This window comes from Acytostelium subglobosum, assembly GCF_000787575.1.
Source record: "Acytostelium subglobosum LB1 DNA, scaffold: scaffold12, whole genome shotgun sequence".
NCBI classification, from domain to species: domain Eukaryota; phylum Evosea; class Eumycetozoa; order Acytosteliales; family Acytosteliaceae; genus Acytostelium; species Acytostelium subglobosum.
This window is the reverse complement of record NW_012236521.1, coordinates 393717-419271: the sequence shown is the minus strand read 5'-3', so window position 1 is coordinate 419271 and position 25555 is coordinate 393717. Positions and strand designations below refer to the sequence as shown.

General features: G+C 46.0%; 10 protein-coding genes across 10 annotated transcripts; 5 read left to right on the top strand and 5 right to left on the bottom strand.

Moving 5' to 3' along the window:
• Positions 1–286: 286 nt before the first annotated feature.
• On the bottom strand, positions 287–1511 carry SAMD00019534_064520 (hypothetical protein; the record flags this gene model as incomplete). Its single annotated transcript, XM_012898272.1, has 2 exons — positions 287–852; positions 935–1511. The coding sequence occupies 2 exons, from the start codon at positions 1509–1511 to the stop codon at positions 287–289; spliced, it is 1143 nt and encodes a 380-aa protein (XP_012753726.1).
• A 325-nt stretch (positions 1512–1836) lies between these two features.
• SAMD00019534_064510 (hypothetical protein) lies at positions 1837–2652 on the top strand (the record flags this gene model as incomplete). The annotated part of the gene is made up of 3 exons (XM_012898271.1): positions 1837–1872; positions 1959–2433; positions 2513–2652. 3 exons carry the CDS (start codon positions 1837–1839, stop codon positions 2650–2652), a joined length of 651 nt encoding a protein of 216 aa, XP_012753725.1.
• A 741-nt stretch (positions 2653–3393) lies between these two features.
• Positions 3394–5081, top strand: SAMD00019534_064500 (hypothetical protein; the record flags this gene model as incomplete). The annotated part of the gene is made up of 3 exons (XM_012898270.1): positions 3394–3631; positions 3713–4004; positions 4073–5081. The coding sequence occupies 3 exons, from the start codon at positions 3394–3396 to the stop codon at positions 5079–5081; spliced, it is 1539 nt and encodes a 512-aa protein (XP_012753724.1).
• A 412-nt stretch (positions 5082–5493) lies between these two features.
• SAMD00019534_064490 (hypothetical protein) lies at positions 5494–8601 on the bottom strand (the record flags this gene model as incomplete). Its single annotated transcript, XM_012898269.1, has 2 exons — positions 5494–7984; positions 8051–8601. 2 exons carry the CDS (start codon positions 8599–8601, stop codon positions 5494–5496), a joined length of 3042 nt encoding a protein of 1013 aa, XP_012753723.1.
• A 690-nt stretch (positions 8602–9291) lies between these two features.
• On the bottom strand, positions 9292–10412 carry SAMD00019534_064480 (hypothetical protein; the record flags this gene model as incomplete). Its single annotated transcript, XM_012898268.1, has 2 exons — positions 9292–9771; positions 9837–10412. 2 exons carry the CDS (start codon positions 10410–10412, stop codon positions 9292–9294), a joined length of 1056 nt encoding a protein of 351 aa, XP_012753722.1.
• A 3805-nt stretch (positions 10413–14217) lies between these two features.
• Positions 14218–14821, top strand: SAMD00019534_064470 (hypothetical protein; the record flags this gene model as incomplete). The annotated part of the gene is made up of 2 exons (XM_012898267.1): positions 14218–14372; positions 14470–14821. Coding segments are annotated over 2 exons (507 nt in total), but the record flags the coding sequence as incomplete, so codon positions are not given.
• A 181-nt stretch (positions 14822–15002) lies between these two features.
• On the bottom strand, positions 15003–16823 carry SAMD00019534_064460 (hypothetical protein; the record flags this gene model as incomplete). Its single annotated transcript, XM_012898266.1, has 1 exon — positions 15003–16823. One exon carries the CDS (start codon positions 16821–16823, stop codon positions 15003–15005), a length of 1821 nt encoding a protein of 606 aa, XP_012753720.1.
• An 895-nt stretch (positions 16824–17718) lies between these two features.
• On the top strand, positions 17719–18181 carry SAMD00019534_064450 (hypothetical protein; the record flags this gene model as incomplete). The annotated part of the gene is made up of 2 exons (XM_012898265.1): positions 17719–17893; positions 17958–18181. The coding sequence occupies 2 exons, from the start codon at positions 17719–17721 to the stop codon at positions 18179–18181; spliced, it is 399 nt and encodes a 132-aa protein (XP_012753719.1).
• Positions 18182–18241: 60 nt separating this feature from the next.
• On the bottom strand, positions 18242–23765 carry SAMD00019534_064440 (hypothetical protein; the record flags this gene model as incomplete). The annotated part of the gene is made up of 6 exons (XM_012898264.1): positions 18242–19922; positions 19993–20111; positions 20189–20812; positions 20874–21414; positions 21487–22892; positions 22953–23765. The coding sequence occupies 6 exons, from the start codon at positions 23763–23765 to the stop codon at positions 18242–18244; spliced, it is 5184 nt and encodes a 1727-aa protein (XP_012753718.1).
• Positions 23766–24086: 321 nt separating this feature from the next.
• Positions 24087–25514, top strand: SAMD00019534_064430 (hypothetical protein; the record flags this gene model as incomplete). Its single annotated transcript, XM_012898263.1, has 1 exon — positions 24087–25514. One exon carries the CDS (start codon positions 24087–24089, stop codon positions 25512–25514), a length of 1428 nt encoding a protein of 475 aa, XP_012753717.1.
• Positions 25515–25555: the final 41 nt, after the last annotated feature.

The following is a 25555-nucleotide window of genomic DNA, read 5'->3' as shown; positions in this document are numbered from 1 at the left end:
CTAATAAATAAGTTGCTTGTGTTGGTTGAGAACGGTTTGTCGATCACAAACCTGATCATTTCCATAAATTTCCTACAAAAAAATGATCATTTTTGTCTTCAACGAATCTATTTTTGCTGAAGTAGTGCTGAATTGAATCGCGTGGTCATCAGCTGGCACACTTTCCTGAGTAACTCAGAGCACCGGTCCATCTTAGATCCAACCAACAATGATTCATCAGGAAAGATGATTCATAAGGTCGCCAAACAACTTCCAGTGAAAATTCCAACCATCATTCACTCGCTCTTCACTTCATCCGAATGAGATTACCAAAGTAAATGGTGATGGTCTTAAAGTTGCCATTAAGGTAGTTCTCTTCAACCTCACAATGATCACTTCCACCATGCTGTTTGGACATCAGTGTCAGTTTGGCAATGTCCATGTTGTCGGTATTCTTTGGCAGGAAGTAGGCAATGTTTGGAGTGATGTTCAATGCATGGCGGAAGATCTCAAATCCATCAGGCTTGAAGTCGGACAGTTTGACAGACTGTTGATAGAGGTAAGATGGTCCGCCCCATGGCGGCGACAGGAACACCGCATCCACGTGGCGTATACCCTGAATGCTCGGGCCAAAATGCATAAAGTCCGCATTGATAAAGCTGATCCTGTCCTGCACCTTGTAAATAGAAGCGTTGTGTTGTGCCATAAGAAGTTTGTTAACGTCCAAGTCAGCCGCTATGACATTGGTACATGTGCCTGCGAGTGCTATAACATTGCCGCCAGAGCCACAGAATGGATCAAACACTGTGTGGCACTTCATGCGCTCTGCAATATGAATGGCAATCTTCTCTGGGGTAACCGAGAACCATGACTCTGTTGGTGAGTGAAGGCAAGGGAGTCAGTCAATGCCGGTTTGTCGTACACTCCAATCGATGGAGGCGCCACAAGTACATACCCTTGTCTAACAGTATACCCTCATCAAACTTGGTGAATAGAGTATGTCTCTTGTAGAAGTACTTTCCAATCTCTTTGCTTATCTCATGATCGTTCTGCATTGTCCTCTCCAATTCAAATCTTTGTTGCATCTCAAGTATTGCTTGTTGTGACTTGACGAGATGTTTGACCACTGGAGACAGTTCCCCAACACTTGCAGGAGAGTTGGCAATTATCTGTTTAGGCCATGATGGTCGTCGTTGTTGTTGTTGTTGATCATTATTTTGTTTCTTTTGTTTCTTCAGTGGTTGTTGAGGATGAACATCCTCTTGCTGTCGTTCTTCTGATTGCCGCTGTGGTACTACATCTTGTTCTACTAATGCTGGCTCATCGTTATCTTCTTCATTATCTTCGTCCTTGACTACTTCTTCATCTTCATCTTCACCATCCTTTTCTTTGTCTTGTTGTTCAGCCTGGTCTGGAGACTGCATCCCCAACGTCTGTGACTTCTTCTGTAAGTATGACAACTTCTTTCTCAATCTCTTTCTTCTGTTTGCCGTCAGGCCATTGCCAGAAGTCTTATCTGTACCCTCCTCCATCCTATTCTTTAAATATTGTATCTTCTCTAACAATGTTGGTTCATCTGTTTCTTTATTATTATCTGTATAGTTGTTGTTATTGTTGTTGTTGTTATTGATCATAATGCGATGCGATGTATATGTATGTTATTAGTGTATGCATATGAAGTGAACTGACGAGTGAGTGGTCTTCTTACTTTGATGTTGTTTCCGCAAAGAAACAAGATGACTTGTCGACCTAATCTCAAGTTCATTCTCATCGATCACTTGTCAAACACACTTACACATACATATACATCTAGATACATTCATTCATACATCATATATACACTAACAAATCATAAAGATGAATGATAGTAATAATAATAAGAGATCAAGAGATGTATGTTAACTAGTTTTCTATCTTGTTATCTAGAGTTTATCATCTTACAAACTCAATCAATCAATCAATCAATCAATCAACAATAGGAAAGGGCGGAGATGTCTTGGGAGGCAGTAGAGATATTCGGCTTTGTCAATCCTGTTGTACAGGAGGAGATTGCAGAGAGTGGCAAGTTGACAATGCCATTATACTTGGTACCAAGACTAAAGACAATGGAGGACAAACGTGAGAAGAAGGAAAAGTTACATAGAGAGTCACAGTACAAGAAGCAGGCTGGCTCAAAGAAGTCGCGAGACATCCATCTCTTTGATATACCAAAGGAGAACTGTATATATGATCAATTCATCCCTTTACACAAGCTATGGTCGCAATATATTGCAGAGGTCGCTGGTAGTATCAAAGGACAGATGCTTGTTGCCAAGCTGATAAAAGCTGATCTACACGGTGCCATCATCAGAGTTGTTCGATCAATGTGTCCTTCATACATTGGGCAGAAGGGCATTGTCATACAAGAGACAGAGAACACATTCAAGATGATCATGACCAACAACAAAGTCAATGGTATGTCTGTCTATCTTTGATCGTGTGGTGGTTGAGTCCAAAGCCATGTTATGCTAACGTTGTTGATCGTTGTCTGTAGTAATACCAAAGGCAAACAGTGTATTCCAACTCAATTGGATGAATATGGAGATAGAGATATACGGTGATCACTTTTGTTATAGAGGCAGCGAGCGAGCAATCAGGAAATTCAAACCAAAGAAGACAATAGAAGTAGGCTAAGCCCGGCCTTAATCAGGCCGATGCTTTGGTCCAATTCCTTTATCATAGACGATTGTACAAAGACAAACAATCAATCAATCAATCAATCAATCCAAAGAAAGATGGATAGATGGCTGGATGGCACCATCGACATCCATCTATCCATCCAAATTGTTGGCATACCAACAGGTACGTTCTTTTTCTAGCTCAAGCACCATCACGGATTGCCCCGTAATCAAACGTCCTAGGTTATGGGCGACGGACTTGAATGGGGTTACAACTTCCAGTTTCTCCATCGCGGGCAGGGTGAAGTCTTCAAGACTCCGCCGCTCACACTCACACACAACCAAGCAACAACAACAACAAACACATCACAGCCATGAAAGGAAAGAAAGGACCAACAACTGTTATTAATATCTCTTCCTAACTTGCCTTGAACTGTTGTTGATGTTGATGTTTTTAACGTAACCAATATGTGGTATGAATGGAATGAGGACTGCTTGAGGGGAGAGCATAGCGGCACATGTTGTTGGACCATCCAGTTTGGACAGAGAGGTCAACAATACTTCCCATTGTTCTTGGGAACACACTACCTGTGTCCAATCATCCTTCTAGTTGTAGGTAGTAGGTTCTACTTTAGTAATCAATCAAACATTCAAACATTCAATCTATCCATCAATCAATCAATCAATCAGTCAGTCAATCTTGTAATTGTCGATCATTGATGATGACGACCGACCAGAGCAGCACTACATCAACAAAATGTCCTCAAAGTTAGCCTCCTCCAAGCTACATACCTATCCAAAGGTTGGCATTTTCTGGAACATAGAAGAGGCCCCAATACCACCAATCATGACACTGCCTGCAGTCCTCTCTCAACTCAAGATGTATGCCATGTCGTTCGGCATCCTAAAGACGATAACAGTGGTGTCCGATAGTATGACACCTCACAACTTGACTAAAATAGAGTGGAACCAACAAGGTGTACATTTTATAGAGGGTATGATACCAGAATATATCCATCAATCCACTAGCCAATGTCTTACCATCCATCCAACCATTCAATTAATCAATCAATCAGTACCATGTTCATCGAATACAGGCCAACCAACAGGATTGGATAGGATGGAAATGGTATCAAAGATATGGGAGTTTGTCTATGATAACCATGACACTTCAATCAATGTGATCTTGATTGATCGCAAAGCCAATGAATATACAATATCCAAAGCACTTCAACAAAGAGGTGTCCACATGGTCACACTGGTTTCTCCATGTCACGTCAACTATATCTCTCCAGATACCTTTTACCCTCAAGAGGATACCTCCTCCTCGCCACCATCATCCTCATCACCAATCCATCAAACTTTTAAGTATGATCGACCAATCATTCCATGTTGGACTAGTAGACCCTAACACGAAACAATCCAATCAATTATAGTTATGACTACAAGGAAGTCAGACCAGACATTAGAAGTAGTTATGAAAACATCAATGACATTGGCTCCAACAATGATTATGTACACAATCATCCAAGACCAAAGTTGATCATGAGCTCAAGTCAACCAAATATACACATTCCTCATCTACATCAGACATTATATATGAATTGCTCGTCAGAGTCCCTGTCATCAAGATCAACAAGATCATCACCATTGCTATCCGGTGGATCAACACCAATGAACACGCCAACCCAGTCAGGCTCGCCTGTCATGCATATGGGTATCTCTCCGATACCAACACATCCTTTGTCAGGCCCTACTTCATCTACTTCACACAGGCTTGGAAGCCCAGCAGACTCACTCTCACTTCTCCCGATGCCAAACTCTCCCAGGACCAACACTTCATCATCGCCATCTTTACTCAAGTCACCTGGCAGGTCACCAGCTGCTACAGTCTCCTCTGCTGGAGCTAGCACCTACTCTCAGTCGCCACCACACTTTGACAACTCTGTTCTCAGGAACCTGTATACAGTGATTCAGGGACTGAAGGAGGATGGCTTCAGGCCAACATTCAAGGTGATTCTTCCAAGGCTGGGCAACTTGATGGGACTGAGGATCCATCGCAGCCACTTTGAAAAGATACTGGATAAGGCCAAGAGCAACAACTTCCAGGTGGACTACTCCACCAAGACTATATACTTCAAGGATGATATTTATGGAGGAGCTGATCCACATCGAGCCAAGAAGTCCCACTTTGCAGAGGAGGTCATTGGCGAGTTATTACAGTTAGTGGAGAGGGCCCCAACCAAGGTGTTCCCAAGTCGCTTCAGTATTGTTCTATGGCTGACCTCACAGAACACGCCCCATATCAACAGCCTCAAACAGGGTCAGATCGTTGAGCTCTGCCAAGTTGCTATCAATGAGAACTACCTCTCACTCAGTGAGGTACAGAAGAAATCAGAGCGGAGGTCCAAGAACTCAGTGTCAGCAGGGTTTCCAAAGGAGTGATCGCCATCGCCACGTCATACATGACCTAGGAACCAGAGGACCAAGGTAGATAGCCCTTCCTTGGTGGATGGATATAATTGTACATATATATATTTATTATTAGAAGAACAAACCATATATCAATATCGATCCCTTGTTCACACCAGGTAAAATGTACAATACTATATATACAAACTTGGAAGAACATAGACTTGATGGCTTGGAGGTAGAGACATTGCATGAACCTGGAACTGTTCCACCACTCTCTCCTCCCCATCACAAGTCATATGGAATAAAGAGATAAACAAACAATCGCAAGCGTAGGATAGTGGATGAATGGGTTTATTATGGTAATAACTAAAGTTATAATAATGTGTTCTTGTTGTACAAGCATGTTGGGGATCACTGATCAATCAATCAATCAATAAATCAATCAATCAATTGGCTTGTTGGTGATGGGTGGCTTGCCCTTCCTAAAGAATGCTCCTAGATTGTTGTGGTAGGACTTGTGATGGAATCGAACATTGCCTTGGTATAGATAGGTGATACCCAGCTTGATAAAGTCCATTGGAATATACCAGAGTATGCACCAGATCCATGTGGTGAGCGCCCAGCCCCAGCCACATCCCTGGAAATCAGTCTCTCCATTGTGTGGATATCCTCTGAAGCCGTAGGTGCCGATGAACGTGGCGACAACCTGCGAGCCAACGAATGCAATCGCCATGAGGGTACCGGGTCGCTCGAAATATGAGAAACCCTGTGAACGTGACACAAAGATAGTGGCCAGTCCAGAGATGGACACCTGGAGGTAGATGAGGCCACGTATCTCATTGTCAGAGAGATGTCGCAGATTGAATGTTCGTTCGAACCAGGTCGAGTCGTGCACCAGGGCAAAGTAGACAAGTGTGGAGCCGACCAGGTAGCATCCGTAGCAGATGGCCATCAAGAACACCTCCCTTAGATCCCATTTGTCCGGTGTGTTACGTGGCCTCACGCGATCCTTAGAGATACTGAGCATTGTGCCATCGTTGAGAATGGCTATGATGACGGTGGCGATCGTGGGGAAGTAGAAGTCCCAGGCAATTGTGAGGATTCCAAACGTGATACATATACGCACAGTGGCTGACACAGAGTAGATAACGTAGTTCCTCATACGCTGGAAGATCTTTCTCGATGTGATGATAGCATCAATGATGACGGACAGACCGCTGGATGTGAGCACAATGTCTGAGACAGATCGCGCGGCATCTGTGGCGCCAGCTACAGCTATACCAATGTCTGCCTTCTTGAGAGCTGGGGCATCGTTGACACCATCACCAGTCATTCCAACAATGTGCTTGCGCTTCTGTAGTGAACGGACAACCTTGTACTTGTGCTCTGGCCACATCTCGGCGAAACCATCAGCCATCTCGATAAGATCGCTGCCCTTCATACCCAGGTCGTTGTTCTTGAGGTAGGGGATGGTGAAGAAGTTGCCACCCATTCCCAAACGTCGCGCAGTCTCTTTGGCAATGGCCAGCTGGTCTCCTGTGATCATCTTGACCTTGACACCCATGTCCAGTGCACGCTTGATCGTCTCCTCAGTGTCGTGACGGGGTGGGTCAAACAGGGGGATCAGACCCATGAACTTCCATACCTTGAAATCTGGGGCATCTTCGGAGCGCGACACACCAAGAGCACGGTAGCCTCTCTCGGCAAGATTCTCGATCTGCTGTGAAATCTCCTCGCCATGCTCATCCTTGTTGGACGACTGGTTCAAGATGATCTGTGGAGCACCCTTGGCAGTTTTGAATGTCTTTCCACCTGGACCCTCGACCAGACCCATGGCCTTCTTGTCCTCAGGGTTGAATGGGAAATGCTTCTTGATGACGTACTTGTCGTACTCGAGGTTCGGGTAGGTGTTGTGTGCATAATCCGTCGTCGCAATGTCTATCGCGTCTCGATCGTCACCTTCGGAACATGCCAGATACGCGTCGAATATGACCTGGTCGGGTGTGATACCTCCAAAGCAGATGGGCTCGTCAACCGTGAGAACATTGAGTGTCAGGGTTCCGGTCTTGTCTGAACAAAGGATGTCCATACCAGCCAACTCTTCAATGGCAGTCAAACGTGAAACGATGGCCTGCTTCTTCGACAGCTGTGTGGCACCGATGGCCATTGTCACAGATAGCACAGTTGGCATTGCAATTGGGATTCCACCGACTAGCAGCACCAAGGCATTGTTGAGCGTGGTACACTTGCCCTCGCCGACACCGGTACAAGACTTCTTCCTGCCGACGAATTGGACGAGCAGCTCGACGAGCACCCAAACAGCAATGAACGTGATACAGAACAAACCGATGTTCCTGAGCACGGTCTGCAAGTGGCCATGGCTCTCGGTCTCCTGGACGAGGTTGGCAGCGCGACCAAAGAACGTGTTGACACCTGTGGACGTGACGATGCATGTTGCCTCACCCTGCTTCATTGTGGAACCAGAGTAGATCTCGTCGCCGACCTTCTTGCTGGCGGGCAGCGACTCACCCGTTAGCGATGACTGATCGATCTTGACCGACTCGCATTCGAGCACGCGATTGTCTGCCGGGACGACCGCACCGATCTTGAGTATGATGACGTCGCCCGGCACCAGCTCGTGCGACGGTATCTGCACCCATTTGCCATCTCGCTTCACACGTGAGTTTGATACCAGTGAGTTCTTCAACGCCTCCACGGCGTTACCAGCGGTATGCTCCTCAAAGTAGCCAATCGCTGCATTCATGAATAGCAACGCGCAGATCAATATAAAGTCGACCCAATCCAGCAACACTATCGACACCAAGGCTGCCAACTCCATTGTCCACGACAATGGATTCCACATGAAGTACAAGAACTCCAATATAGGGTATCTCTTCACATCAGGGATCTTGTTCAGTCCATATTGTTTCGTTCTGTTTGCATCGCATTAGTATATGTCCACTCATTCATTCAACTATATCAATCAATCAATCAATTACCTTTCAGCGACTTCAGCTGTGGTCAGTCCATCGGCATTGGCCTTGAGTTCGGCCATGATTGATTCGAGCGGCTTTTGTGCTTCCTTCTTGCGCTCGAGTGTCTTTCGATAGTTCTCCTCCTTCTCCTTGGCCAGCTTGACTTGCTGGTCGGAGGGCACATCGAACAGTTGACGTCGCAGCGGGGTTCGATAGGACTTTCTGTAGTCGTAGTTGGAGGTGGTGCTGGTGGACGATTGAGGCAAGATCGTTGGGTCCTTGTTGGAGAATCCCGAGAAGGTCTTGGTCGAATCCTCGACCTTGTCCGAGATGAATGGTATCTCTTGTAGTGATCCACGTCTCTGTATTGGCATATCTATTTTAATATCATCGCTACTGGACCGTTGTCCTGCTGCTGCTGCCGCTGGTAGTGCTGCTGCTGCTGTCGATCGATTGATTCCACTATTTTGTCCGGGATCCATTGTCGAGTGCATCTCGTCCATATTCTCCATCTCAATATTTGTGCCCTGTCCCTCTGGCGGGTCACCCTTTGAGCTCTTCCGTTGTTGGTCCATATTGACCCTAATTATTCAAACTCGATTAATGCTCGGTCGTCGTTACTAGTATTGATTGGAATATTGTAATGTATAAATGTGATGTATGTGATACACAATCTCTCCTGGATTGAATGAATATAATAATAATTGTAAGTAAGTAAGTAGGTAATTCAATATACTGATTGAAACAAACAAACTGGAGTTGAGAGTGAGAAGTAGTAGTGTGACTGACTGGTCGTAGTCGTAGTCGTAGTTGTTGTGGTATTATCCAATGCATTGCTACACCAATCTACACAACATGGGTCAACACACAAGCCATCAGCCAACAACCATCACGTGTACATCATCTTACCCAACACACACATACATACACACTCACTCATATACCTAATTAGTGACAAGTCTGGAAATGAGGTTGACAGGTGTGGTGTGTATGTTCATTCAAGGTCATGTCCGAGGACAATGCACTTCAGACCACACCTCACCTCAACACACACTCAGCCATTGACCATGACATTGACATTGACATTGACACACGTTATGAAGTGAGGATGATGTTGTTGTTGCAATGTAGTGAATGTTTGGGGAATTGGAAGAGTAGCGACATAAGAGTCACAATTGATTTGAAATGATTGAACATGGTGATTGATTGAAAAATACCTTGAATTGGATGGATCACTGAGGTATGAATGTATGAATGAGTGTACATCATGAGCGTGTCCTGGATGGAGTCCATCGTTTGGTTGTCCACACATTGATACAGTAACGGTTTGACTCTAGATCGGTCAATACTGATGATGACAATGTTGATGTTGATGATGATGATGAACCAGATCCAGATTCAATGTTGTCATCTCCATCTCCTCTACTTTTAACTCTACATATGATAGTTCCTTTGGCAACAGACTCTGATACTCTATTCATTCTACTTAGGTACTCCCAACTTATATCATTATCATCATCATCATCACTGTTGTTGTTGGCGTTGTTGTCGTCGAATTGAACAATCACTTGATATTGAGCATGTACCAACTCTGGTCGCTTCTTGTATAATACAAAGTCACAGCCATACTTTAGACCTGAGCGAGGTATCCAACCAGTCGATCGGAAATGATGATAAGCAATGTAATGTTCTAAGAACTTGTTGTCCTCCATATTGAACCTGTTCCAACATTCATCAATCGACATCTTATAAGATTGTTTGGTGTTAGGATGCATGTACATGTCGTCATCCCATCCATCAATATACCTACCTCGACCATTACTTTCCTCTTCCTATCCTTTGCAACATTGACCTCTTCAGTACCAATGGGATGTCTCAATATTGTAAGACATCCAAGTGCATAGAGTAAGTAGAATGCTTCATATAGACTGAGTTGGAGATACTCAATCATTGTTGTTTGTGACTGAGACTGGGATTGAGTGTATGACAATGATGATGAGACTGTTGTGTTGTCTTCACAATCATCATTCCTCTGTACCTTGAGAGGCGGCTCCACCTCATCAGTAGTCTGCTCCCTATTCCTGACAGTCTTGATGTGGAAGCCACTACTTGTACCTCCTCCTACACCATTGTTGTTGTTGTATGATGGGTTTGAACGAGAGAGTATACCCTTTCCAAAACAGCCTCTGTTGTATAAGTCCAATGATTGTTGTTGATCGACTATCTTCACAGCATAACCAATGTAGATACCATAGTAATGTTTGATTGTACCTGTTGTTGGTAAGTTATTAAGTGCATCCAATGCATTGGATCTCCTCTTCCTATTATAGTCATTGTAGTTGTTGTTGTTGTCATTTGAAGATGTTGTTGTGGAAGTTGTAGACATCTCAATGTATATCTGTATGATTGATCGATCGATTGAATGAATGATGGATGAACATCAAAGTGAGCGACTGAGAAGTCTCGGTCGTTTTTGACTTTGATGAAGAATGAACAAGGAGTTGGCGACCAACTCGAGTTGCGCCAGATATACTATTACTATTACTATTACTTTATTGCGATAATATTATCATGTTGGAACATAGTGGCACATGCATCGATTGATGTGATGGAGGGGAGGAGGTAGTGGAAGGATAGATTGGTGGATGGATGGTAGTTGGGATGGGATGATTATAGCGCTTGGTGGAAACAAGGCCTTGTTGGTTTAGAATTGTGATGGCAATGGTGTGTCTGCAATCTCACTGTATGCTTGTCCATTCAAGGTGAAGTCGATCTTGAGTCTCAGCAATATTGGCTTCTGGCCTTGTTGAGAATTCAGGATCTTGACGGTCTGTGTCACCTCGACCGAGTTGTTGGGTGCCACCGTGGTGTTGGATGGAGGCAGCATTTGGATCTTGATGTACTTGGGCACGGCAGCCTGGATGGCCAGGTTAGTGATGGGCGATTGGTTGGTGTTGGACATGAGCATGATCACCTGGGTGAACTGCACGTTCTCCTGTGGCTTGCTGCAGTCGAACGAGATGTTGAGACCAAACTTCTGGTACACCTGGAAGTTCATTGGCTGCACCTGGGCAACCAGCACGGGCTGCACTGCCTGCTGGGGCTGGGGGTTCAGGTCGCCCATGAGGTCCAACAGAGCGTTCTGAGGCTGAGCCTGACGTGGTGGCTGCTGTTGGTTGTTTACATTCTGTGCCACTGGAGCTGGGCCAAAGATGTCCTCCAAGAGTGACATGGTGTTGGATTGAGTGGCAGCGGGTGGTGGCGAGGTTGGCGAGCTCAAGTCTGACAAAAGTGTACCGAACTGGCTGTTGTTGTTGCTATTGTTGTTGTTGTTGTTGTTGTTGTTGTTGTTATTGTTGCTGTTGTTATCATCATGACGTGGTTGTTGCTCTCTGTTGTGATGGTGTCCGCTATGTTGTGGCTTTTGTGCTGGAGACTCCTCAGGCTTCTCAATGGCTGGCATTCTGTCCAATACCGAAGTCTTCAAGTCCATTGCAAACAAGCTAGAGTACTCACAAGCACGCTGCTGCAGCTCCAAGTTGATGTGAACTCTAAAGTTATCAATCATTACCTTGACACGGCTATTGGTCGATCATGTGATTGATTGAGTGAGTTAGTGATTGATCGATTGATTGATTGAATGAATGAGCGAGCGAGTGAGGCTTACTTGAGTGATGACTGTGAGAATCTGGAAGAGAGCTTGACCAGAGCGGTCAGGGCGTATTGACGAGTGTTCTGGGTTGTGGATGCATTCTTGAGGATCAACTCGATGAGATCGATGACTTGTGTCTCGGTGACAGCGATGCTCAGACCATCCTCCTCCTTGGGCAACTGGGACTTGTCAGCGACCAAGAAGTCACCGTACTCTCCAATGCACCAGAGTCCAACCTGGCATAATGGTTGCTGAGCTGGATCAGACACCAGCGCAAGGTAGAGCTTCTGGACGGCGTATGAGGACAACTCGGGGTTGGAGCTGATCAGCTGGATCAGGTTGGATGGCACCTCGTCGGGGATGAAGTTGCCGGCGATCGACATCACACGGAGGATAGTGTCCACCTGCCACTTCTTGTTTGGCGCGTACTTCTCGGTGACGGTGCACAGCTTGGCCACAAGCTCTGGCTTGAACTGCGAGTCTGAGATCAGCAGGAAGTTGAGCAGCTCTCTGACCAGCACTCTGATGTTGGTCTCATTGACCAATGAGTAGATCAGGTCCAGGGCTCTGCAACGAATCGATACGTCGGGGTCCTTCAGACACTCGACGATGGTGTTCCTGTGTCGCTGAACAGCCTGGATGTCAGTGTTGACGACCTTGGACAGTGTGTTGAGAGCCACGTAACGGATGTTGTTGTCACGGTTGAGGAGGAAACGACCAAGGATGTTGATGGCCATCACCTTGAGTCCGTTCTCAGACTCGATGGACATGATGGTCTGCACGCACTCGTAGAGGATGGCGTTGCCGACGTTCTTTGAGCCCTCGGTGTTGGTGGCCACCTGGGCCAACATATCATTCATGACGTCACTCGACTCTGCATCGTGCTCGCCAAGGATTCGCAGTAGCTTCAGCAACTTGACCTGCAAGAATGGATCAGTGATACCCGATACATCATGCTCTGGCAAGTATCCAGAGTGTACCAATGTCTTCAATATCCTAACCAATTGTGGTACCATCTGTTTGATTGATTGATTGATTGATTGATTGAGTGAGCGAGTCAGGTGATTAAATGATGTGATTGAGTGAATGAGTGAGTGATACACATACCTTCTTGAATTGATGTATCTGATTGGTATCAATCTCGCAGACCTCGATGATGAGGGTGAGGGCAGTCAAGACGACACCATGGTTGCGCTCTGAGAGTAGACCCTTGATCTTGGGCATGTAGTTCTCAATGAGATCTGGTACCTTGCGAAGGATACGAATGGCGCACAGAGCAGCCTTCTTTCTAATGTATGGGTTGGTGTTTGAGAGCAGCTTCTCAACATCAGGTGCAATATCTCTTGCCATTGCCTGCGAGCAAACATTACCAAGTGCACACAATGAGATACCAACTACAAACTGATTTGGGCTGAGCAAGTCACTGTTGATTGATTAGATTAGATTGAGATGAGTGGAGTGAGTGAGTTAGTTAGATATATCCAATGTTTGATTGATCAATCAATCAATCACTTACTTTCTCATGCAGTTTGTACCGAGCAACAGGACCTCTTGCTTCTCATCAAGCAACAACATCAGACCGAGATAACCTATTCTCTTGTCAGAGTATGATGGTGATACGATGAGCTTCAAACACTCCATCTGACCAAACTGTGTTGGATATCCCAGCATATGTATATACAGTAGCTTGGCAACATTCCTCTGACGTGAGTCAATATCCTCCTCCTACAATTGATCAATCAATCATTCATTCATTCATTGTAATGTTAGTCACCTGTTTGCTGTTTTCTGTTTGTTGCTCTGTTCCTGGTTATGTTAATGACCATACCTTGATAGCAGTACGAATGGCAGCACACTCCTTGGCAACCTGAGCACGCTCCTCAGCGGCAGTCTTGCAGCCTCTGACCGTCTTGATCAAATCTCTAAGTTTCATAGACATGGCTGACTATGTATGTATGTATGTATATATATATTGTATTATATGTTACGTATGATTGTATATTAGATATATCTTCCCTCTCTTTCACCTCTATCAGTCTCTCTCTCTCTCTCTCTCTCTATCTGTCTCTGTTTATGTTATGTCAAGTAGAGTGAATGATGGGCAATGTGGGAAAAAGCGCTTCACCAGTAGCACTTCATTCATTCAGGGGAGAGTGGTGTAAAAGCTGGCAAACAGCAATGTCAGCACCTCATTCATTATTTTTTTAATTATTACAACAGAATTTTGCAAATACCATCCAACCAGGATACCAATTTCAAACTACCACCTACAACTAAAAGAACAAATAATTAGTATATTTATATAATATAGACTCCAAACACCAATAAAGTAAATATACTCCAAATAGATAGATATATTAATTATTTGTTGGGAGAAAGACATAAACTTTTCCAACTAGATTGTGTGGATTGAATCAAAAAAATCAAACCAAGGGAAGTTCATCAAAAACATGCATCGTGAATGGGATGGGAAGGTCTGATTCGTGACATTCTATTTGAAGGTTGATGTAATAATAATACACATATATACATATAAAAGAAGATGGCGCATCACATACCACCATTAAACTTTGGAATGGTCACAGATGACTTGTATCGATCAGGTCAACCAAATGAACTCAACTTCCCATTTCTTGAGAAGCTACAACTAAAGAAGGTCATCTTCCTTGCACCAGACGACCCATCACAACAATTGTAAGTCATACATATACACATATATAGTGATGTCAATCAGTCTATATCTAACATTCATTCAAATCAATCAAATCAATCAAATCAATCATATATATAGTGTAAACTTCTGTAATGATCAAGATATAGAGTTGATACACTTGGGAATGGATACACATACAAACCCTTGGAACCCTATATCAGAGGACATTGTTATATCTGCACTCAAGATCATATTGGATCCCAACAGCTATCCCCTGCACGTGATGTGTAACCTGGGGCGACATCGTACAGGCACCGTCGTGGGCTGTCTGAGGAAACTACAGCGCTGGAACCTCACCTCCATTCTGGAAGAGTACCGCCGGTTCGCCGGCAGCAAGGTACGACTGCTGAACGAGCAGTTCATCGAGCTGTTTGACACAGACCTCGTGGGCATCCCAGACAATGCCCCCAAGGCCTTATACTTAAATTAAGATACAGAGAGATATAGATAGAGACGACAAGACAGATAAACTGAAGTAGAGTATGTAACATATGCTTGCTAGCAAGGGTGTAGACGACATGCACTTGCATTGTGTATTTGTATGTATGTGTATGTGTATTATCCAGATGAGCGACAAACAGAAGACAGACAGACATTATTCGAATGCATGCTTAACCAATGTTGACCTCGTCATCATCGTCGTCATAGTCATCATCGTAGTAGTCCCTGCTGTTGCCGCCTGGCGACTCGGGTGTGAAGGGCGAGTCGTAGGGCGCGTCGTAGATGCTGTTGTTGGGATAGCCCGAGTGCGAATCAGAGTGCATTGACATGTTGTAGTGTTGCTGCTGTTGCTGATGCTGTTGTTGAAGTTGCTGTTGTTGATGATGGTGTTGCATCTGCGATGATGAGCCGCCCATTGATGGATGGTGGTGGTCCCTGCTGCCGCCGCCGTGGTGGCCGCCGTGCGACTGGTGCAGTTGGTGTCCCATGTATGTTGGCGTGCTCTTCTGATGTCTGGTCCTCCTTCCGTCCTTGTGCAAGTCCTTCAGCTTGCCAATCCTGATTAAGTATTGACCGTGACTTTGCACTTGCTCACGACTCTTGCCAGGCAGCATGCTGTGAATGGTCTTCCAACTCTTGCCATGGCGGTTGTAGGCGCGTGCGAATATCTCGTCGTCCTCGGCCGACCACAGCGTGTTCCTCCTGGAGCCCGTCCTCTTCTTGGCTGGACTCTCATCGCCCTTCTCACTAGTGTCTGGCTGCTTCCTCTTCAACTCCTCGTGTGAGTAGTTGTTGTGTGCTCCCTGCTTGCTTGGATCGGCGATGGACGACCTCTTGGGACGACCTCTCGGGCGAGGCGCCTCGTGGTCCGAGGCACCGCCGGCGTCCGAGTGTCTGGACGAGGAGCGCGAGTGAGCCGACGCCGACCTCGACCTGGAGCGTTCGCGCGACACTGATCTTGAGTTGGACCTGGATCTGGCCTCGTCGTCCGAGCCCGCTCTGTCCTCAATCAGTTGTAGCAACGTCTTTCTATATTTTGATAATAGCACATCCTTCTTGGCAATGATTCTCTCGAGCTCGGCGATCTTTTGTTGGTGGTTGCCGCTGCTGCCGCTGCTGCTGGTGGTGCCAACGCCACCCTCTGACTCTGTAGTATGCTCGACCTCCACTCTATTGCTGCCAATAGACTCTCTTCTCTTGTCTGGCGACTCCTTGTACAACTCGCCCGCTCTTGATAATGGTGACAATGGTGATCTAATATCATCGCCTCCTCTTTCTCTATCTCTATCTCTATGTTCTCTATCCCTATCTCTATCTCTATCTCTGTCCCTGTCTCTGTCTCTATCTCTGTGGTCTCTATCTCTATCTCTTCCTCTTTCTCTGTCTCTGTCTCTATGATCTCTATCCCTCTCTCGGTCGGACGAGTCGCGGTACTCAGACTTGGCTCTCTCCTTGTGTCTTTCAGCTCGCTCTCTCTCCTTCCTCATGCGATCATAGTCGTCGCCATCGTTGACGTCTGGCGTACGGTATCTACTGAGGTGCGACTCATCGATGCCTGCCTCACGCTTGACATCCGGTGTCATGAGCATTGGCGCGGCAGTAGTCTGAATTGGTGATCTGTCGCCAGGTGTCGGTGTGGAGCTGGAGAATGGTGACGAGTGCGATCCACTACCACTGCCACTGCCATTTGTGTTGTTGTTTAGGTGTGACCTTGACATTGATGAAACAGGGCTTGAGGCGACGGCTGTGGTCAGCTCCTTTCTCTCCTTTCTAAAGTGGTCTTGTTGTTGTTGTTGGTCCATCATTGCTGACGCTGTTGATGCAGTTGATGTTGTTGATGTTGTTGATGTTGTAGTTGAGGTGGTTGCTGGTGAAGTGTTTAGTATGTCCCTCAGTTGTTGATTATGGGTGCCACCACCATTGAGATGGTGGGTGTTATTGGACGATGAGGGCGACTCGGCAGTGTCGACCTGCTGCTGTTGGTGTTGCATTTAGTATCTCTTCTCTATCTCCTATCAATATTTATAAATGTATGTATATATAAGTATTATTATTATTATTAATATCTGTTGTTGAATTATTATGTTGGGCGACTGGGAATGAGTTGAACACAAGATGTATTTATTAATTGAATGAATGAATGAATGAGTGTAAGTTAACAAAGATTAGATGAGATACACACACATACACACTATCTCTTTCTCTCTTTTTCTCTCTCTCTACCTCTCTCTCCTACACGTAATAACTAACTTAAGTTTGTGTGTGTTGACACTTTAGACTTGTATTAGTGTTCCAAACACACACACCCCAAATATCTTAACGTCAAGTTATCCACACATACATACATACACACAATATCTAATTATCTTTTTGAGTGTGTGTGTATGTGTTTGTGTGTATCTCATTGCCCCCTTAAGGGGACGACAAGTCTAGTGGTGAACTGCAGTTCAAAGCGCGTCGTCCACTCAACTAGTTTGGTGGGTTCAATTGGACTACTTTGTTGAGTGGACACCACATGATGAGGCCAGTAGTTGGGCACTATCTGTTTCTGGAACCTCTAACTTACTTTGTATTCATTGAAAAGATCATCATTCATTTGATACATCATCATCATCATCATTATCAAAAGTATAGGATAGGATAGGATAGAAGGATCACAACAACAACATGTTGACTGTCTCTAGGAGTATCTTACCAAGAGTGTTGTTTCCTAGTAGTAGCAGTTGTAAATCAACTACTACCACGACTACTACTAGCCTACTACATCTAAACACTCATCATCAACCTTTCGGACATGTATCAGCCAACTATGTTAGTAATAGTAGTGGTTCAACTACAACAACAACTACTTCATTACTAAAGATAAATGTTGGAGACAAGGCATCAATGTCAAAGACCTTTGGAAAGGATGAGGTCAAAGCATTTGCTCAACTATCAGGTGATCACAATCCAATACACTTGGATGAAGTCTATGCAAGCGGCACCCGATTCAAGCGACCACTCATTCATGGCATGTTAGTAGCATCAATGCTCTCATCCACAGTGGCTTCTAAACTACCAGGTAGGTAGGATGTGAGGCATGCATTCATTCATTCATACATTGACATTATTCATTGTGACAACAGGTCCTGGAAGCATATACATGAAGCAAGAGTTGAACTTTATCAAACCAGCATATGTTGGAGACACGATTAGAGCAGAGGTAGTTGTTGAGAGTATCGTTGGATCAAAGATACTGCTAAAGACAACTTGTATAGCGATCAGTCCAGAGACTGGCGATGAGACTGTGGTGATCAGTGGCCCTGCTCTAGTCTATCATCCAGATGTAAAGGGCAGTAACAACAACTAAAGATATATAATATAGATATTACAAACAAGGAGGTGATGTAGGATAGTGGATACCCTACTACTATATCTCTTTGTTTATTTTGGTAGCGCCAAGGTTGATCTTCAGGACCATCTTCTTCTTTGGTTGATCGGCTGCAGCTGGTACGGCACTGGCATCGCCTGTAGACTCGGCCACATGTGGCGGCGTCGATGTGGAGGTCGTGGATGATGTAAGTACAGGTGTTCCAGTCACCGACTCTATTGGTTGCGTGGCACTGGTAGAGGACTCGAGTACTGGTGTAGTTGGCGATGTTGTGCCACTCTTGCTCAGTGGCTTGATGATGATCTTTCGCTTCATCTCTGCTGGACGCGGTTGATCGACCACGACCAATGGCGACGTGTCCTGGTGGACTGCTGCGGGTGCGGTTGCCACAACCACTGGTATGCTTGAGTCGGACTGCTTGATGCGAATGGGGAACTTGAGCGACGACTTGAGCGGCACCTGTCCACCCTCAACCTTGACAGCGGGCAATGTAGTCTCTTGAGTGTGCTCGATGACTTGATGCTTGTCTCGCTCCTGATCGCGCTTGATCTGTGCTTGTTGTTCGGCGGCAGATGGTTCCTTGTCTCGTCCATGATGTGATGATCGCTCCCTCTTCTCTCTATGCACACGATGCTCGCTTCTATGTTCACTCTTGTCCTTGTGCTCGCTCTTGTCCTTGTGTTCAGTCTTGTGTTCCTTCTGCGCACTGTCAACGCCAGAGTGGCTGCTGCGCTCTCTATGCTCTCGTGGTTCGCGATGTTCTCTAATGGGGTGGGCATCCTTCATCACCATGTCATCAAGCTCCTCCTCCTTGATATCCCTAAACTCTCTTGCACTGAGCTTGGGTGTGTCCCTTGTCTCGCCTCTACTCTCTCTGCTCTCTCTATTGTGCTCCCTCTCGCTTCTGTGCTCCCTGTGCTCTCTATGTTCACTGCCATGATGCTCCTTTCGTTGCTTCTTCCTTTCTCTCGATCGCATGTCTCTTTGCTTGAGGTCTTCAATGAATTCCAAGTCCTTCTTAAAGTCCTCGTCGTTCTCCATTTCAAGTTGGAGGTCGTCCAGTGACGCCAGGTATGCATCGCGCTCCTTGTACTCGCGATTCAGCTCCTTGGTGAGGTCACGAGCAATGTCCTTGTCCAGACTCTCGATGGTCTGTTGCGGGTCTCTATGATCACGATGGTCCTTCCTGTCGCGCTTCCTAGACTTCATCTCTCTGATCAGGTCCTTGAAGTCCTCGTCATTGTCCTCCTTGATCAGCTGTCTCAACAGCTCATCCTTGGAGTCTCCCAAGTCGAATGGGCCCTCTTTGTGTGGGGTGATGTCCCTGTCCCTTGGTCTGGATGGCTCACCAGAGGACGCTGTTGTTGAAGTTGTGGTAGTGGAGGTGGTCGTGGTTGTGGAGGTGGTTGGTAGATCGCCAAGCTCCTGCATATCTGGTGGCAGCATATCATTGGCCTTCCTCTTCTTGAGCATTGACGTTGAGGCCGAGGACGAAGATGACATCGATGAAGGGTGTCTGTCCAACGAGGATCTGTGAGGGTTGCCAGGCTTTGAATGGGACGGCATGTCATTCGGGCCTTTCCTCTGACTTGACGAAGCATTCTTCAACTTCAGCTTCCTTCGGTGCTCAATGATGCCAGGTGTCTTGGGTCCATACAGATACCTGTATATCCTCTGGAGGGCAAGCCGCAGCTGGAAGTCATAGCATGTGGCGCTTGAGCTAATGGAGTGAGGGGGATTAGTACTGGAGTCACATTCCAAACTTGTCAATGAATCAATCAATCACATACTTCAAGTATGTCCACAGTCTCTCCACTAGATGGTGGTCGTCTCTGAGCAAGGATATGTATTGCCTGTCATCGAGAGATGGAGGTGGAGTACCAACAAGGCTGAGAAGGAAGTTCTTGACCTGATCATTGATTGATTGAATGTTAGTCGTTTGTCGCACATGCATGAGCGTAGGATGCCTGGTATCTTGTCACTTACAACTAGTGAGCTCTCCTTGTCGAACTGATCGAGCATGTAGCTAAAGTGTCCGGACTTGACGGTGATGTTGGTGTATTGTTGGAAGAGGTAGGAGAGACGGTAGTAGCAGGCGAATGCGGCCATGCGGACCTTCTCGTGGTGGCGTGGTTGTGTGTGCTCCAGGAAGAACTCAAGGTCGACGGGAATGTACTTTTGTGCCTGGAAGTGACAGAGGGCGTTGAGACACTCTACCGTGATGACGTTCTTGTAGCATGGGAACAGCTGGTCGAACTTGAGATAGCGGTTGGTCTGCTTGAGCATCTTCTTGATCAGTGCCTGGTTGTTGGTGAGCACATTGGTGAACGATGATATGATCGCCGCCAGGTAGTAGCAGTCCGAGTACTGGTTGGATGAGTTGTCGTTGTCCTTGAGCACGTCGATCAGGAAGAGGATGGCGTCGGCGGGTGTTCGACCCTCCTTGTCCTTGACCAAAGACAATGATATCGGTGTGATCTTCTTGATGTAGTATCCAACAAAGTCGGAGAAGTTGTTCTCGTCCAATAAATGACTCTCCGCGTTGAAGTACATCGACTTGAAATACTTGACCATCAGATCAATGCCCTCATAGTTTGTTTCTTTACATGTCTGTTTGTTTGGAGTTGAGTAAGTGATTGATTGAGTGATGGTTGAGAGGAGGTACACTTACCAGCTTTGATATGACCATGGCAGCGTCCATTCTGGCTTTGTAGTATTGTCTTTGATTGGAGAAGAACTTGAAGACGGCACGGAGTGAGGTCGAGCTGACAAATGTGGAGAGACCGCGCAATGCCTCGCCCTGTGCAATCACATCTCGATCCAACTCCAACTGATGTATCCACATGTACTCTGGCTGCTTGAAGGTGATCTTGTGCAGCCACTCAATGTCTGGGTCAAGACGGAGCCACAGCAACGGCGTCTCACGCTTCTGCGACAGATCGATCTCCATCTCCTCGCCATCGTCCTGTCTGATCTTCTTCTTCTTGCTCTTCCTGATTCTTGAGTGGCAGGGGAAGTCAAACTCGAAGCAGTCATCATCAATGTTGATCGTGTGCTCATAAGTCTTGTCCAGCTCAGTGATCTTGAGCATGACTGTCGTCGATATCTTGTCCTCTGGTCGATGATACACCTGTTTCAGAGCGAACTCAGTCTGATGTCGCTTCCTGTTGAAGTAGAATCCGCACACCAAGTTGGGAGTACACTTGCCAAAGCTGGATTGATTGAATGATTGATTTGTTAGTCACGCATGGCGGTCAATGTGCCAGCCAACAAGTATTACATACATCCACTTCTCAGAGAACTGTTTGAGATCATTTCCAGTGAGTGTCTTGATCATCTTGAGGAACTTCTTTGTGGGCATGATGGTCTCGATGGGTTCGTTGCCAGTCTGACTGACGAGCATGCTGTTAAGTACCTTACGCAGACCATCTTCGGTGATCCTTCGCTCTATCATGTAGATGACCAGCGGTGCCTTTCGTCGCTGGAACTCAGAGAACAGGTCGATGGGGTGGGAGAAAAGCTCAGTGGAGATGGGCGGCTGCATGCCCGTGTCCAGACGGCAGACGTAGTCGATGTCCTTGGCCAGCTGGTAGCGATAGTGATTGATGCCGAATGTCTTCTTGATGAACATCGAGGCCAGATGACCCGACAGACCTTGGCTCATCCATATATCCATCCACGTCTTTGCGCCAATGTACCATCGGAACCATTGCTCGGCCAGCTGGCTCGCCATGATGGTACGTGTGTCGAACGTCTGATCGATGATGCGTGGCGAGTGTAGCAGCTGTGCGCTGAGCACTGCCAGCGTTGAGTAGCTGGACTGGCTGTCGGGCAGGTCGTCGACAAACACCTGCTTGTACGAGCTGTAGGGGAACTGCGAGCCGAGGTACTCCTCATAGAACTTGTATGCCGTCGAGAGGAAGTGCACTGAGTGCTTCATGTCAGACAGCCTGTGCGGCAGACAGAAGTGGTTGACGCCGTTCAGCACGGGGTCTGGGTAGATCTCGAACGGGCCCACTGCAAAGCCGATCGCTGGCGCGCACGTTGGTATGTCCTGACGATAGTGGAAGGTGTTGCGTGTCTCGTCGTCGGTGGCTACCTTCTCGAGCAGCTGACCCGACGACACTACGACGAGGTCTGAGCTGGTGGTCAGATCGAGCTCCCACGTGCACTTCTCGCCAAGGAGATCGCAGCATGGCAGCCACATTCGCGTGCTGTCTGGCTGTGACATTGTGTAGCAGTGTGCTCTTCGATTGGGCACCTCGCTGTCGGCGGGCACAAACACCAGGCCGCCCTTGGGCGACACCAACTTGTAGTGCACCTTGACAAAGAGTGCTGAGAACTGAATATGTTGTCTCTGTGATGATGATTGTTGGTTCGCTGTTGATTGCTGTCTCGTCAGCTGTTGTGATTGTGAAGGTTGTGGAGTCGATTGAGATGGTCCAGTACTTGTGGCTGTCGTGGTTGTGGCTGTGGCTGTGGCTGTGTCTGTGTCTGTGGTTGTGGTTGTCGCTGTGGATGTCGAAGTCGCTGCTACTGGTGTGGCTGCTGCATTGTCCACACTCTCGCTATTGGTATTTGGCTTCTCCTCATTGTTTGTTGTGTTCCCATTCATCTGAGTGTTTGAATTAGTAGTTGCTGCGGCTGTTGTAGTTGCCGTCGATGTGGTTGATGTTGCTGGAGTTGATTCCTGTGATTTGGATGTGAGTATGATCATTCTTCAATCACTCGATCAATCGATTAAACATACATTTGGTGCAGCTGCTACACCTTCGTAGAAGGTTACTGATGCTGGGATGTCGATGATCAGCTCACCCTCGTCAGAGTAGTGTGTGGCGGCACGGGTGTAGGCTAGGTAAGAGTCCATGTCTCGGAGGTCAGTCGAGTCGACGACACATTCTAGATAGTTGCGCATGGTGAACTGCGTGTCCACATTGTTGACCTCGACTCGCGTCACCTGTAGTTGCCTCGAGTTCAACCTGATCTTATCCTGTCGAAGCTTTCTTGTCTGTGGCTGCACTATCAGCTCTGTGTATCCCTCGATCGTAGCATTCTCCACATCGATACTCAACACGACCTTTTGGTGTATCAGTTTGAATCCCTTCTTTATCTTGCTTGTATTAACTTGTTGTTGTTGTTGTTGTAATTGTTGTTGTTGTAGTAGTTGTTGTTGTTGAAGTTGTTGATGATGTTGTTGTTGCGGAGGTGGTAGTTGTTGTTGTTGATGTTGTGAGTGTTGTTGATTGTAATGATGACCGCCGTCTCTATTATCTCTATTATCTCTATAACCATCTCTACCATCTCTACTATCTCTAACATCTCTATTATCTCTGTATGAGTCCCTGTAGTTGTCTCTACTATCTCTCCCATCTCTACCATCTCTGTTATCTCTGTTATCTCTGTAAGAGTCTCTATTATCTCTACCCTCTCTATTGTCTCTACTATCTCTGTTATCTCTGTTGTAGCTGTCTCGATTGCTGCTATTGTATTGATGTGATGAGGATGATGAGAGTTGCCTACTGCTACTCCCAAAGTGTTGTTGTTGTTGATGATGATTGCTCATTGTCTTCTTGAAAGTGTTGTTGTTATTGATGAGTTCATTATCTCTCTCTAGAGAACTCATTTAAATACATTGATCTGTGAATGTTCACTGCAAAGCCAAGTGATTGATGATATTTCAAATCTTAATTTATGGGTTACTTTGGAAATTATTATTATCTCTCACTTTGAAAGCAAACATCTAGAGACATAAACAATGATGATCTTTCCATCACTGTTGTATAAACATATACTCAGCATCATCTGGGATGATTGGGACATCCAAACATGCGATATCAACTATGATTTTCAGGAACACTATCAACTTCAGGAACAATATTGTTGGATGTTGTCGATGCGTCTAATCAGTAGATACTCCAATCAGTTGGTGCAATCATTCAATCATAGTCTCATCTTTGAGGACTATTCAAATGAACAGACACTGGCGCATGTTGTTGAGCGATTCCTTCGTGAGCGCGATCAACAACTACCCACCAGCCACTGGCATGCCTCAATGTTCAAGACGATATCGATGGTTGCGACCTGCCTGGGTGACCTAGCGTCTGTTCTCGACAAGCAGGACAACAGGGACGTTGTGATCACTGCTCTCAAGGAACTCTTCACTGCTGCTGGATCAGTGGAGCAGCAGCCTCTAATCGAATCAATCCAATTGGATATCGAGAATGAGCCAGAGGCATCACTCATCATCGCAGAGAACATCCCTATTCGCCAAGTCTTTGCCAAGATTAATCTGGACGATGCCAAGTATGAGGACTTGCGCACCCTTGAGCACTTCACAAGTGACATATTCAACTTTGACGAAGACATCCAAGAGTACATGCTCTTTAATCCAAACCTAGAAGCCACGGTGGAGGACGACAAGATCCTGCCTCTCTTTCACGCACTTGCTCGCCATCAGACCCTTGAGCGTCTCGAGTTGACGGAGAGATCTTATTACGGAAGGGACCTGCTCAAACACTTTATCCTGTTTAGCGTGCTCTTCTCCTCACCATTCAAAACCCTGACGTGGCTTCATATCTCATCGGATCCATCAAATGAAGGATGGACAACTCTCTGTAGGTTTGCCTGTGATTGCAGCGACTTCTTCTTCCGTGGACTCCAGAGACTCGATGCCCTCTGTCACCTTGGCCTTTCCTTCGAGTACATCATGTTTAGTCCACGTGAAGAGCACATCGTGCAGCGATTCTTTGACAATCTACTCGCGCTTCTTCAGAACAACGACAAACAACCCAATCTCAACTCTGTGCAGCTTCGCATCATGACGGATAGGTACTCCAGGGTGCTCGAGTATGAGGACCTTCGTCCAGATATTCCAACATACCTTCTCCAGAATGGCAACTCCAAGTTTCGACGAGTGTCACTATATAAGTTGGACAGAACATTTGAGGTTATAAACAGACTCGAGCATCTTTATACTTTCGATGGCAGCAAGGTGGAGCTTCTCAACAATATCAGCTCCCTCGAATTTGGCAAGTTGTCGTTGGACATGATGGTGGCAATCATCCTCTCCAAGGACTCGGCGGTTCGCTACCTTAGTGTTGGATCTATCCAAGGCTATTATGATGACCCATTTGACCGACTCAGTGATGCTCTCCAACAAAACACAACACTGGAAAGACTGTCATTCGCATCAGGCTCTTCATACCAATTGGACCAAAGTCCATCTTTCAAGCGCTTCATTAATGTCATTGCCAAGCATCAATCAATCAGAAACAAGACAACAGTCCTGATTGATATAAACATCGAAGTTTAGTGATACAGATACAAGGAAATTAAGTTATTGTTTAATTGGAG